Source organism: Dunckerocampus dactyliophorus, chromosome 3 (genome assembly GCF_027744805.1).
Source record: "Dunckerocampus dactyliophorus isolate RoL2022-P2 chromosome 3, RoL_Ddac_1.1, whole genome shotgun sequence".
NCBI classification, from domain to species: domain Eukaryota; kingdom Metazoa; phylum Chordata; class Actinopteri; order Syngnathiformes; family Syngnathidae; genus Dunckerocampus; species Dunckerocampus dactyliophorus.
Window position 1 is genome coordinate 13,997,102 of NC_072821.1, and position 14,369 is coordinate 14,011,470.

Genomic DNA, 14,369 nt, shown 5'->3' on the forward strand with positions numbered 1-14,369 from the left:
CAGGTGGTTCAGGTGTTGTAGAGCCTGACAGCGGTTGGTATGAAGGACCTGCGGAACCTCTCCTTCTTACACCGTGGGTGTAACAGTCTGCTGCTGAAGGAGCTGCTGAGGGAACCCATTTAAGTATGAAGGTAATCCTCCTGTTCTGTTAACCTGTTCATAGTCTTTTTCACAGTGTGTTTGTATTCAGTTCCCCTGTTTCTGACCAGTCTTTGTCATGTTGTCATGTTTGCTACAGTACATGTCATCCCCATGATGACTTTTGATATTGTGCTTTTGAATTTCTAGGAGCGTGTCCTATGTCCTTTCCTGCATTTAGGTCCACCTGCCCTCAACAGTCCACATTCCCTGACAAATTGACTTAAAAAAAACGTATATATCGAATGCAGAGTACCTGGGCAGAGGTACTGAGCTCGTCTGAACGCTGCGTGAGTCCAACCACAGCCCTGGCCGTGACTTGCACCTCCTGACTGGTGTTGGTGGGGGAATCCAGCAGCACCGTGGCCATTTTGGTCAGCATCTGCTCTCTAAGCTAAAAGACAAGGAATGGTGGCTTGATATCACAGGGTTCACAGTTACAGGGAGAAGATCTGACCTACCATTGTCCTTGCGTCCTTCTGATCCTCATCAGTCTCTGTGTTCAGCACGTCAGCAACTGAGCTGACTATTTGTCCGAGCGCCTCACCAGAGAGAAGACCCTGCTCCTCCAAGTGGGAGACTGTATCATCTAGCACTGACTGAAGATCATCCACTGAAGTACTGGAGTTGCTTTTCCACACCTTAAAGAAAATAACCATTATTTTAGAAGCAAATTGAGCTATTTCAAATTAACTGTGTAAAAGCAAAGGAAGATCACTCTTAATCGCTATGTGTTGTGAGGATAAAGTGAGGCAAGATATGCCTTTCTACATTCTAGTTTATAAGTTCTATTTCTACCTACTCCTTTTTGGACATGTTGAATTGTATAAAGATGATGCTCCTTAATGTAACTTTGTTAAGCAATATGACCATGACCATGAACTTTTATTTTCTTGAGCTGATAATCTGAGTAAGTGGATGACAAACCTGAGCGTAGACAGTCGTGGTAATTTCCTCATTCTCATTTTTCACAGTGACCACAAGGGACAGATTGTAATTATTCTTCTCATCTCCAATGGGCAATAAGACGGATTTCACAACTTCCGTATTACTGCAGCGCAGATGTTTGCCTTCAAGACAAATTAGATGGTTTAGAAGTTAGTTGTTTGTTCATTTGCATACAGCTCTTTTTTGCATTCTAGGAGGAATCCAGAATATAACATGCCTAATCAAATTCTTACTTGATTTGCCACTACGTTAAACAAAATTATGCTCCTATTATTATTTCCTCTACTTCTTTCTTTGTAAAGTCACTCTTACAAGGTGATAGTTGAATGCAAACGCGATAATGCATTGCATGTTCTCACCCGTGTCTGTCTTGAAGCAATAAAGACAACCTGATGAACAGAAGGAACTTGCTTGGCAGGTGATATCAAATGCATCAAGTATAGTGCCTGATGGTGGAGAGATGCTGCATGTTGGGGGGACAGGGTCTACAGGTGCTCGACTTGTTGGCTCTGGATCTGGTATGGGCAGGGTGTACCTGGCGTAGCCTAACTCAGATTTTCCTGGTTGAACAAAAATACAAAAAAGTCTCACAGCCAAAGTTGAGCCTCGTGCCACATTTTACTGGTGGTCACCCCTTGTGTGGAAATGATATCTAATCCACCCTTAAACTATTTACCACAACTTGAGCATTCATGAATTTAAAAGATAGACACACACCTTGAGCAATGACAGTGATGTTAAGCAAATTGTCCCTTGAATATGTCAACTGTTGGCTGTTCACAAAAAATTCCCTGTTGCCCTCCTGCTTCTTCAGCAGCGGCCTTCTTCCTTCTTGTGAGTAGCAGGTTTCCCGGTTATCCTGGCAAAGGAGAAAATAACTTACAGCATTCATTCAACAAAGTAATATTATCCATTTGGAAAAGTCTATGACCTTCAAAGGCTTTGGATCCTCAAGGTACCAATCCACATCTGGGCATGTGGTCTTACAGCTCAGTGTCAGCTTTACAGCGTGGCTCACATCAACTGAAGTGCAATTATCACAACTGTGATCATAAAGGAAAGTAACCAAATAACATATTAACGTCAACAGGATTTATAGTCAATGGCACTAGTAATGGAGCAATTGCAAATAATGACTCAGCAACTGTTTGGACTTGATTGCATCGTCAAGCAATTGAAGCAAAATAGTGTGCAGTACTTGGCTGCAATCAGCAGAGGCACTCTTGAATCAGTCTCAACTTTTTATTTTGCAAATTTGCAAAGTACATAAACTACAATACAAACACTACAAATGTTATGCCATGTATTAAACATAAATCAATAAATGTTATTTACAATGGAGGCTGGATAATTTTGAGTGCAACATCTTGGCAATTTAGCAACCCCCTGAGCAGGATTATTCTGCTCAATACAACACTGGCATGTAAACAAGAGTTCAGAACGTTCACACAGAGGTTCTCAAATCTTGTTAATAATATTTAAATATTAAAGATTGATAACTTAGGAAATTTAGTGTAATCAGTAACGGCACTCTACATGACACCTTTTTACCTGATGGTGACATTTTTGAATTCCTCTGGAACAACAGTGATGCATCTTGAAGGAGAGGCCACTTGGACCCATTTCCTAAACCAGGCCGTTTTTTTCACAGTTACAGTGTACACAGCCATCTCAAATGGATTCGGAAGGCATTGTTTGTCAATCACATGAGTTTCATCATTTGTTTGGTTGCTGCATTTGCAGTCCCCTGCTGCGGGAATGGAAAGAGAAGTGAGGCAAAAGTGAATCGTAGCATACACAATGTCAGGAAATACCATCGAGTCCAAGTCACAACTTTAAGCGTGATGTTTTTTGCTAAGGAAAAGACTGAAAAACATGTTATTAATGAGAATTTAAACATACTTGATATATACAGTAGCTTTTACCATCCCTGTAGTGACTTGAAATATAGTGACTTGAAGTTAATCTGTTACTAAACTCAACCAGAATAATGAAACAATTGCACTTACTACATTTCCACATATACTGGAGTCCTTTGATGGGCAATGACGCATTTCCATGAACCGTGAGTGTGACATTGTTAGTGTAGTCAACCACAAAGGCAGGAGTGGCATTGACTTTGAAGTTGTAAGAGTCATCAACACTCTGGCAATGAGAAGAAAGTGTTGGAAAAGCATTTGATTAAGGAAGCCTTTACTGTATATGCAGTGTTTATAGTAAATTCACAATAAAACCTCCATCTTTCCATTTTCTATGCCGCTTATGTCCTCACTAGGGTTGTGGGGGGTATGCTGGAGCCTATCCCAGCTGACTTTGGGCAAGAGGCGGGGTACACCCTGGACTGGTCGCATATAGACAAACAACCTTTCACACTCACATCCATATCAATGGACAATTTAGAGTCGTCAATTAACCTAACATGCATGTTTTTGGACTGTGGGAGGAAGCCGGAGTACTCGGAGAAAACCCACGCAGACACGGGGAGATTTTGGTTTAAATTTATACACATCTCACCTAAAGCTATCTGTCAAAGAGTCAGTAGAAAACAGAGCAATGATGCACAGAACATACCATGTTTCCAAAGTCAGAGTAGTTCCTACAATCCAGGAATATGCTCTCTAGGCTCACGTTAAAATCAGAGGCTGAGAAGGCATTCATGGCTTGCACATTCACTTTAAATGATCCTGTAACCAAAAAGGTGGTATTTATGAGTTTTGTGGATGTACATTATGTGATGAAATTAATGCAATCAACTTGAGAATACCTTCCACTGGACTGCCAAAAGTATACGTTTGTAAGCTTCCATTGAGCATCTCTCTGGTCTCAGAGTGGCTGATATTGCCTGCAGTCAGTGTGAACAGAAGTCTCACAGGGGCTCCTCGTGCCAGCGAGACACTAATATTGAGGTCACTGGAGTCGGGACACTGGCCCTGCTCTGCTATCACCGAGGCCTGCAGCCCTTCGACCGGCTCAAGTAGACACAGCTGAAATTCAGTGGACACCGTCTGGGTTGTGACCTCGTTGGAGGCGGTTAAAGTCAGGTTGTTACAGCCACGCCCCACTTGCTCCACTGTACTTGCATTCAGAGTAATGTTGTGAGGTGTGATCCCTTGGTCAACCGATGAGTTTGCAAGTAAAAGGTCCTTATACTGAAGTATGTAGGTTACATTTGTACCTATGTAGAGCAAAACAAAACAACTTGATATAACTTTGTTATATAATGACAGTGTAATCTAAAATTCAAACCTGACTCACCTGCCCCCACTGTGACCTGAACTTCTACAGGCCCACCGCCATAGAACAGGGTGCAGTTAGTGCCATCTTCTGACGTGTTGGTGCTATAGCACTTGATGTCACCAAACTGACCCACAGGCTCTTGAATGGTTATGGCTTTTTGAGCTGTCACATGCCAGTCACTGGTGGAACACTCCACTGTGACCACAAAACGTCCAGGTGTTTTGAACTTGTGCATTACTGTGCTCTCCGTCCTATCAAAAAGTATAAAGTGGGTTCTAAGAGGCAACTATCTTTACTTGTATACACCCTCCACAAGACAATGAAAATAATTTTGCCTTAACAAAGATAATAATGTCCCGTTTTGACACTGTCAGAGAGGTATTCATTTGCCTATATGTTTATTATCATAGTAGTCGAAAAATTGCTAGAATTTGCATTTTGCACATTTGGATCTTAATGAGGTTTTAAGTAGAGCTACAATATGCAAAAGCAAGAAGGGGGAGTGAGACAAAACACATTTGCAATTTGTAATTTAAACAACAAAACCCAAACTGAAATATCAGCTGATCAAAAGTTTAAGACCACAGTCTATAAAAGCCAAAATCTGCTCAAAATTTTAATTTTCTGTAAGGCATTCACACTGTCATTCCCTACTGATGGCTGAAGCTAAGAAGCTTTCTCTATTTCAACGTGGTCGGATTGTCGAGCTGCATAAGCAAGGCCTCTTGCAGCCTGCCATTGCTGCTGAGGTTGGGCGCAGTAAATCAGTCATTCAAATTTTTTTGAAAGATCCTGAGCATTATGGAACAAAAAAAGTCAAGTGGTAGACCCAAAAAAAATCACACTTGTGCTGAGGATCCGATTGGCTGTCGATCAAGACACAGGGCGGTCTTCGACCCAAATTAAGGCCCTTACTGGTGCCGACTGCAGCACAATAACCATCAGACGGCATCTGTGGGAAAAGGGTTTAAAAAACGAATTCAAAGACCTTGTCTCCTTCAACGCTGCAAAACTGCCCGTTCAGACTTTGCCAGGGAGCATCAAATATGGGACATTGAAAGGTGGAAAAAAAGATGAGAAAAAATGTAACCTTGACGGTCCAGATGGCTTCCTATGTTACTGGCATGACAAGGAGATCCCACCTGAGATGTCTTCTACCCGGCACAGTGGAGGGGGGGTCCATCATGATCTGGGGTGCTTTTTCATTCAGTGGAACACTGGAGCTTCAGGTAGTGCAGGGTCGTTAAACGGCGGCTTCTTATGTGCAGATGTTGCAGCATGCATCCCTCATGACTGAGGGCCCTCGTCTGTGTGGTAACAGCTGGGTTTTTCAACAGGACAACGCTGCAGTTCACAATACTCGCTTGACCAAGGACTTCTTCAGGAAGAATAACATCACTCTTTTGGACCATCCTGCATGTTCCCTTCATTTAAATCCCATAGAGAACATTTGGGGATGGATGGCAAGGGGAAGTTTATAAAGCCTTCGTGAAGTCATCTGCAACGCACTTTACGTTGGCCTGAGCCAGACCTCAATTTCGCGTCTGCAGTTGGTCCAGAACGCTGCTGCCCGGTTTTTAACAAACACGCCCAGACGTGAGCACATCACCCCGGTGCTGTCATCACTCCACTGGCTTCCAGTTCGTTTTAGAATCGATTTTAAAATTTTAGTATTTGTTTTTAATGCCATTAACGGCCTTGCTCCGTCGTACTTGTCGGAGCTTTTAACTATCCGCAATCACGGCAGGGCCCTCCGTTCCTCGGAACAGCTTCTGTTAGAAGTCCCACGGGCAAAATACAAACAGTGGGGCGAACGCTGTTTCTCCGTCGCTGCTCCCAGACTGTGGAACAAACTGCCCACTGACATTCGCACCACTACTGAAGTCGGCCTTTTTAAATCGAAATTGAAAACTCATTTTTTTAGACAGGCGTTCAACACCGACTAGGGCGGTCTTCTATTTTTTTTGCATTTTTAGTTCTTGTTGACTCCCATTTTATGTACTTTTAAAGGCTTTTAGCACTCTGCAGCACTGAAGCATTTTCTTATAGAGTTTTTATTCTGTGTTTACTTTGTGTTTATGTTTTATGCTGTGTTCTAATGTTTTGTCTTATTGTGAAGCACTTTGGGAGCCCGTGGGCTATTGTAAAGCGCTATATAAATAAACTTTGATTGATTGATTGATCTTCACCACTTGGAGCAATGTTCCCACTAGCCTCCTGGAAACACTCACATCAAGCATGCCCAAAGCCATTTTTGAAGTGATTAACAAGAACGGTGGAGCTACTCATTACTGAGTCCTACTGAGAACATTTTTTGTTCTGGTTTGGAGAGTTTTTTGTTATTTTTTGAGCGATGGTCTTAAACTTTTGATCAGCTGATAAACAGCCTATTTCAGTTGAATTGTTGTTTTCAATAAATGACTTTTTCAAAGTGCTTTTTGTCTCACTCCCCCTTCTTGCTTTTGCATATTGTAGCTCTACTTAAAACCTCATTGAGATCCAAATGTGCAAAATGCAAATTCTAGCAATTTTTCAACTGGTCTTAAGATTTTGATCAAGTCTGTATAGCTGTTTGTGGTTATAAATACACCAAACCCTTCTTTAAAATTGTCAAATAAATCTGAACACTTTGTTAAGGGAGACTTTTTTACACAGCTCTTGAGCTTTATTTTTGTAAATGTTGTAGTATTTCACAAGTATTTTACTCAATATGACCTAGTATATGAAAACTGGGGATTCTCATGTCAAGGCATGTTTTGTGTTCAGCTTTGGAACTGTACAGTACTTACTAAAACATCTACGCTAACATAGATGGTATATCAGAGCAGCCTGGCCCATTTATGCAAGATAGGCAGCTGCCAAGGGCCCCGTGGCCTCCAGGGGGCGCTAATATGTGCGAACTCTTAAATATGGAAAAACTCAAATTGATTCAAATGTAAAGCAATGCCCAATTAATAATACTACAAATTATAAGAAATAAGTCTCATAATTTTTGTCCATAGTTTTGCATATAGTTGTATATAGGCATTTTATATAGCTTCTGTGTGCAGTTATTTTATTTTGTTTTTGTATATAGTTATTGCATGGTGTAAATGTAGCTTATATAGAGAGTTACTGTGTACAAACTGTGTGGTTATTTAAATAGTTATATGTTGATTATTGTATTTAATATTATTATTTATTTATTATTTTCATTATTTTAATTTTTAGGGTAAGGGTGTTTGTAATTTGTTAACCATGGAAATTGGGTGATAAGTTATCTGACAAATTAAAGACAACGGTACAAACAATGTCATTCAATTTCATTTCCAAGCTATGTACATTGCCGACGGAGGGGGGGGGCCCATATAAAATCTCGCCCAGGGAGCCACTTTGGCCAGGGCTGGCTCTGCGGTATATCTAATGTATCTGCAATAATACAAATTGTTGCTTACTCTTCCGGGCCATAGGGATCAATAGTGTGGCCATCTCCAGCATTCAGAGTGCATGTAAGGTTTCCCTCATAAGGATGCAGCAGCCAATTGACAGTGATGGTGACGTTATCAAACACCGCCGCCAGTTTACTCATCAGCAGGTGTAGTCCTGGGAGGAAATAACATTACCAAATATAAATAAATACACAAATGAATTACAAAACTCTGGCATTAGGCAATTTTTTTTGTGTGTTTTGTAGTGACAGGATTTCATCACTAACATGCAATTCCAAACTGGAGGAGAAAATGTGAAAATGCTAATTACACACATCTGGCAGTCATTAGATGAGACATGAAACAAGAGGTACATTGTTAAATTATTATATATATTGCATCTGTTTCATATGCCCTCAAGGCAAAGAGGACGTGGGATGTGTGTATCTGACCATCTTTGCAGCGGTATTCCACAGACAAGTAACTTCCCAACAGAGGACAGGGTTCACCGTAAGACTTCACATCTGATGGGGCTTGGCAGGCCTGCAGACCATGGCAATTGGCTGGAATGACACAAGCGTCATGGAAAAGGTGATTTCCTAATTTCTGCACTATTTTCAACTAAATATCAACTAAATGATAGGAGGCCGGGAAAACGCACTTGAGGATGGTTCAGAATACTAAGGATAACCAGTTGCAACAAATCCTGGAAACTCTTCACATGCTAACATGCTGATGTACTCACCACTGTCACAAAGGCAAGCAAGGATTGTTATTTTGTTAGTGCGCTTTGGTAGAGCTTTAATTTTGCAAAATTATGCAAAAACTATGCAATTGACTTCCATTTTGGCAAAGATAAAAAAAAAAAGAGAGAGCAGATCTAATTATTTATTTACAGTTGTCCACTTGCAGTCCACTTGCATTGGGACCAAATGGGGGCGGCGTCACTAACAGATCCAGTAGATGGAGCTGCATCTACGATAAGGCTTTGCATGTCATGATTTTTCCAACCATCCCGTCAGATGGACATGTTTGGCATTCGGCCTTGGCAGAGGTCTGCACATTAGCTTGGCTTTATCTTTTGACCATGTTGAAAATCAAATGCACATTCATCACTGTCTATGTTGACTGTAGCCTTAAAAGTAACTGCAGAGGCAGGCAAAACATTAATTACAGTACTTGGATGTTGTTTTGACAATAAGAGGTGATTATGTGCATGTTAAATACATTTAAATCTCAATAAATACCTGTCACAGAGTCAACAACATCGATCCAGCTGCACTCCTCCTGAGGAGTTGAGCCTGGGGTGGTGAGTTTGGTCCGACAGTAGTGAATTGTTTTTCGACCATAGAAGCTGTCGTCTATCTCTATGACTTGCCCAGAGCCACACTGCAATGTGGCATTTTGGCCATCACAAGCAATAGACCTCCCAGAATCTGCAAACAAACAAAACAAGATTGATAACTTGATACAACAAAAACAAAATTACCGGTAGTTGTATTTGTGTTTATGTGCTGTACCAAACTGGCAGATGAAGTTAAGTTCTTGGCTACAGTTCTCTGAGGCTTCCCACTGGAAGCTTGACTGTTTCAGGATATGTCCACATCTTGCTTGTGCATCGGGTACTTTCGCCCAGTTATCATAGCTGATATCTGAGCCATCCAGCCACGCCAGGGAAACTAGGATTGATGAAAGGGGAAAAAAACATTCATCATCTTAATTGAGGTTACCAGTGCTTCAGCTGCAAACTGTGATCATCTCTCATTGCAAGCCCATTAAAAAGACAGTGTAAATGAGAAACATCTGTCATTATTCCTCATCCTTCACAGAAGTATGAGCCAGCTAATCGGCTGTTCAAAGCGATAACAACAAGAAAAGGTGATAATCCTTTGAAATTTACGGTCACATATTTTATTATTTTTCATAATAATGATATGAATAGTGCCATGTGTCATTAATTTCAACTTCAGTTTATCAAATAAGGTTGTGCTATTATAAAAGGCCACAATATTTAAACATCACCTGTGCCATTTTGTAATTTTGTAAATGGCCTGACTGCTTACTGTATATTAACTGCTGGCTGCTGCTCTATTATTTCACTTTATTGACAGTTCTAGTGTCCTTACTATGTTTTTACAGCGCTACACAAGTAAAAAGATGGTATAAAAACCTATGCACTTAATGTTCAGGTTAATTTGACATGCCCTCTCACCCGCTGTGGTGTCCAGAGTGAGGTTTGGTGCAGCAGGTGCCAAACCTAACCACCAGTCCTTCTCTGAATCGAGGTGCTTCTGAAGGAACTGCTGTGTCTCGTCGTTCAGGATGAAGGCTATGTGTCCTCCTCCCCTCTCGCACCATTTCTGGGCACTAAGGAAGGAGCGCTGCAGACCCACAAACTCGTAGCAGGAGTCGTCAAAGTGTTCCTGGTGTTTTGGGCAGGACAGAGCGTCTGGTTCCTCCACAGCAAAACAAGTAGAGCTGAGAAGGAGAACAGTTAAAGTCAAGACAGGGTGGTCCATCATTGCCGCTGTCCACCTGCACACTGCTTGCACTCGATGTTGTAACAACATGACTTTAAAGGACAATGACGTCAGCGGCCGTGACAAAAGGCCAGCTCTTTAGGGTCATGTCTGACTTAAGGATAGTTTACTTGATGGCTGCCTAGCTTTGTATTGTGCATATAACTCTTGTGAACAAACAAAAGCCGAGGGCTGTCCTGAAAGGAGACAAAAGCCAACTGTCAACAGTCACTAATGGCTCCACAACCTGCAGAGAGAGATACGCTTGTCAGTCTGAGCTGTTATAAAATGTTGATTTCATCTTCCACGAGACATTCGAGGTACATGAGGGCATTCATCTGTGTTCTGGAGGATCTTTTGTTGTTGAACCTGATAGGGTTTAATGGTAAACATTACATTTGACCTGCCTTTAATGGTTAATATGATTAAAGGATCAAGCTCAGAAGACTATTCATGGCAATGTTTTATAACTAAAGCAACAGTTAGATACCCTGTATATTCACTAAAAACTGCAGTGCTCAATAAAATAAACAAATAATAGATCCCAAAATAGAGCAAATATACAATGCATGTTGACCTTTTCTTCTCATATTATTAAAAGGGAAACTGTACGGAGCCCCCGGTAAAACTGTAAAGACAAACATGACTATTACTACAAATGTTATAATTTGATTTACTAAGCATTAGAAGGTAATGCTTCATGACATACGTTTTTAATGATAAATTAACTATCACGTGTTTAAGTTGTCTTGTGCTAGGAAAAAATATTATTTTACTCAGTTGGATAAATGGATTACTTTACGAATTATACAGTTCATGAAGTCCCGTATGTCAGACAAGCCAAAGTTGTTTGACCCATTGTAGTTTTACGAATGTATAAATTATGTAAAACAAATGTAACAAAGAACTGGTAAAACTTTTTTTGTAATATTTGATTAAACAAACCAAACCAAGGGAGTTTATAGTGGTCGCATTCATTTAAAAAAACAATAGATACCCGGATGTTGACGTCATATTCGAGGGACGACGTTGTGTAAGCACAAGCTAGCGGTATATGTAAGCTCTTCGTTCTAGTCTTATGAATAAATACATAACACGTTGACGATGTTGGCTGTTAAGGGCGCCGGCACTGTCATATCCGCACTTCGGATTCTGTTCAGGAATCAGGTAAATTAGAAGAAACCTAGGGTGTTTCAAACGCAGTACACAACGTGACTCATGCTAACCGATAGCGGTTGGCTAATTTCTCCTCTGTGCCCACAGACTGTCGTCCTTGCGCAGTCGTGGAGGTGTTTATCCACGCAAACTGATGGAGAAGTTCGCATCATAAAGGTACTAAAGGAGAAATTCCCCCAGGCGTCGTCGCTCAAAGTTGTGGATATATCAGGTACATGGAAATCATTCATAATGAAGCTTTTGGCAGAACTCAGTCAGACACGTAACAAGATATTGATCTCATTAAAAAAATAACATTGATTTTGTATTTTTAGTTTTTGTATTTTTGCAATTAGCAAATATTACTTTTCAGTCCTGCATTGGCAATCGGTTCAGTTATGTTTACTACTTGTACAAGCTCAGCAATTGTAGCATGTTCTTGTGTGACCTTTTCGTGTCTCCTCCTACAGGCGGCTGTGGGGCCATGTATGAGGTCTACATAGAGTCCAGTGAATTCAAAGGCAAGAGAACGATTCAGCAACACCAACTTGTTAATCAGGTAGTTGTCATTAAATGCTGTATATCCTGGGTTCCCAAAGCGGGATACGTGAATAAAAATTAAGAACAATTATTACCCAGCACTCAAATTACGATGGCTCCTGAACGCCTCACGGCGCAATGGAGAACGAGGCAGAAAGCAGGAAGGAGACAGCACACGATGTTGTTCATTGCTCTGTGTGCGTCATATGAACAAATAAGTAAATTTGATGATTATTTTGTGCATTAACAGTGTTTAATCTGACAAGATTATTCAATTAGCTATGTTTAACATTTGCAAAAGATATGTTGGATGATTACTTGGCTATTTATCAGTGCTCATGTGAAACGTTATCCAAAATGTGACCATGCAAAATACACAATTTTGACCAGAAATTATTATAAAAATAATACCAATTAATTGTGTTCAATATTTCAAGTTAATATCAAAAGGTGTGTTTTTTTTAAGTGTGCTGGAGTAGGGAGTACATGGTTTCAGGTCAAATGTCTGAAGGGGTACTCCACTGTAAAAAGTTGGGGAACCACTGGGATAGATGATATCCATTCATTTGCCACTTCATTCATTCATACATGAATGAAAGAGATCTAAAACTGCAGCTGTATTAGATAATATGCTTTTAACACACCATTATGTTGATTATACTAACTACTGTTTGAGAAGTGTTTATTTAATTTAACCATTTGTTTATTGTAGTGTACTGTGGCGTTGAACTGCACTGCAACATACTTTGTGTTTTATTTTGTCTCTGATAAGGGAACCAATATGTTACAGTATAAACCAGTGGCCTCCAACGCTTTTTCTTTTGAGAGCTACTTGTACAAAATGAAAATGGCCAAGAGCTACTCATTTTTGTAACATTTATTTTCATAGCTTATTTCAACCCAAACAAATTTGTTTCACCAGAACATTAACAAAATGCTGGTATCCACAACACGCATTTTGTATTTCAGAATGCATTTCTCTCTAGGGTTCCCACGTTATTAACTAAAACCTGAATGACAAGCAGTCTTGCGGGCACCTCATGGTCGTGGGAGTGGTGGGGTACCTGGTGCCCGCGGGCACCGCGTTGGTGACCCCTGTTATGAATAGTTCTCAGTATAATGCATTGTAGTTACACCACTGCAAACTGCAATACTAAACATTATTATTAAACAAATTCCTCTTCAGGGTGTCAATGAAAACTGAGCATTATTATAGCCGGAGTTCTCCACTGAACTTTTTTAATAGTGTGAAGGTGTGCCTAATGCTAGTGATGTATTTTAAAGATAATCTCCACAGGGGTGTGTGATGAGTGTTTTTAAAAAGATGGCAGTTGGTGTCTGCACTTACTTTGATCTCTGTATTTTTGTTCTCTATAGGCACTGAAGGAAGAGATTCAAGGAATGCATGGACTGAGAATATTCACAGATATTCCAAAACAGTAATACACAAATTCCCCTACTACTGCAAAAATAATTCCAGTGTTCATCATATTTACCATAAATCAACAATGTGTAAGTAGATGTTTTGTAGCTAAACAAATAAATGTGAAATGCATACAATATTGCAAAACAATCTGTGAACACATACAGTACACACAAAATGATACATGGTCCTGCAGTTGTATCATATTGCCATGGTGCCTGAGACTGTGAGCCAAATGTATCCCGTAATGTCCCAACATAGTTTATGTATTGCACACGAATCTGTCTGCACACTGCACATAGTGGAATAGTGTATTTATGCAATGCCAGCACTAGTCATACTATGTAATAATGTATAAGCCACTTTTACTTGACTCGCTCTATTAAAATATTTTGTATTACAAGAATATTTCTACACTTATCTTTGTAAAGAAAAATACTACATGAAATAAAAGATGAAAGCAAGCTTGAACATGAACTCAAATTATAGTACCATGTTGAATGATTCATGAATCATGCTCTAGTTTCTAAAAAAATATATATATGTATATATAACACTTAGTAAATCACAAACAAGATGAAATTTTGTTTGACAGGTTATTGAGAATTAGATATACAGTAGCATGTAATTAAAGTATATTGATTGTCAAACTAGCAATTTTGGACATACAGTTGTTTTTTTAAGTCACCGTCCACAGCATGTGGTACACCTGTGATCCAATACAAGTGCATTGTCACAACATCTGCCTTTTAAGATGATAATGCTCAGTATAATGCAAACTAAAACCATAACAACAAACATATTGTTAAATGAATATCTTTCTGGCAGTGTTAATGAAAACTGAAAACTTAAACTGAAACAAAATGAAGACTTTGGAGCGGCCTAATCAAAATGCCGACCAGAATCCTATTGAGATGCTGTGGCATGACCTTAAAAAGGCAGTTCACGCTCGGAAAAATCCTCCAGTGTGGCTGAATTACAACAATTCTGCAAAGATGAGTG

The 14,369-nt window shown here is 39.9% G+C and overlaps 2 protein-coding genes across 2 annotated transcripts in view; one reads left to right on the plus strand and one right to left on the minus strand.

Moving 5' to 3' along the window:
• Positions 1 to 10,270, minus strand: part of LOC129178633 (polycystic kidney disease protein 1-like 2) — a 40,348-nt gene extending 30,078 nt beyond the window's left edge. The window contains exons 1-16 of the mRNA XM_054771025.1: positions 9,943 to 10,270; positions 9,251 to 9,409; positions 8,978 to 9,166; positions 8,183 to 8,293; positions 7,758 to 7,905; positions 4,342 to 4,574; positions 3,851 to 4,261; positions 3,658 to 3,770; positions 3,096 to 3,231; positions 2,638 to 2,836; positions 2,018 to 2,129; positions 1,804 to 1,945; positions 1,446 to 1,646; positions 1,066 to 1,208; positions 600 to 779; positions 395 to 532 (exon numbers count right to left, since the gene is read on the minus strand). Of these exons, the coding sequence (XP_054627000.1) occupies positions 395 to 532; positions 600 to 779; positions 1,066 to 1,208; positions 1,446 to 1,646; positions 1,804 to 1,945; positions 2,018 to 2,129; positions 2,638 to 2,836; positions 3,096 to 3,231; positions 3,658 to 3,770; positions 3,851 to 4,261; positions 4,342 to 4,574; positions 7,758 to 7,905; positions 8,183 to 8,293; positions 8,978 to 9,166; positions 9,251 to 9,409; positions 9,943 to 10,252 (2,925 nt within the window). The 5' untranslated portion in view covers positions 10,253 to 10,270. The remainder of the gene's footprint in view (positions 1 to 394; positions 533 to 599; positions 780 to 1,065; positions 1,209 to 1,445; positions 1,647 to 1,803; positions 1,946 to 2,017; positions 2,130 to 2,637; positions 2,837 to 3,095; positions 3,232 to 3,657; positions 3,771 to 3,850; positions 4,262 to 4,341; positions 4,575 to 7,757; positions 7,906 to 8,182; positions 8,294 to 8,977; positions 9,167 to 9,250; positions 9,410 to 9,942) is intronic.
• Positions 10,271 to 11,252: 982 nt separating this feature from the next.
• On the plus strand, positions 11,253 to 13,838 carry bola3 (bolA family member 3). Its single transcript, XM_054771145.1, has 4 exons — positions 11,253 to 11,416; positions 11,513 to 11,636; positions 11,875 to 11,963; positions 13,322 to 13,838. Exons 1-4 carry the CDS (start codon positions 11,354 to 11,356, stop codon positions 13,385 to 13,387), a joined length of 342 nt encoding a protein of 113 aa, XP_054627120.1. The 5' UTR covers positions 11,253 to 11,353; the 3' UTR covers positions 13,388 to 13,838.
• Positions 13,839 to 14,369: the final 531 nt, after the last annotated feature.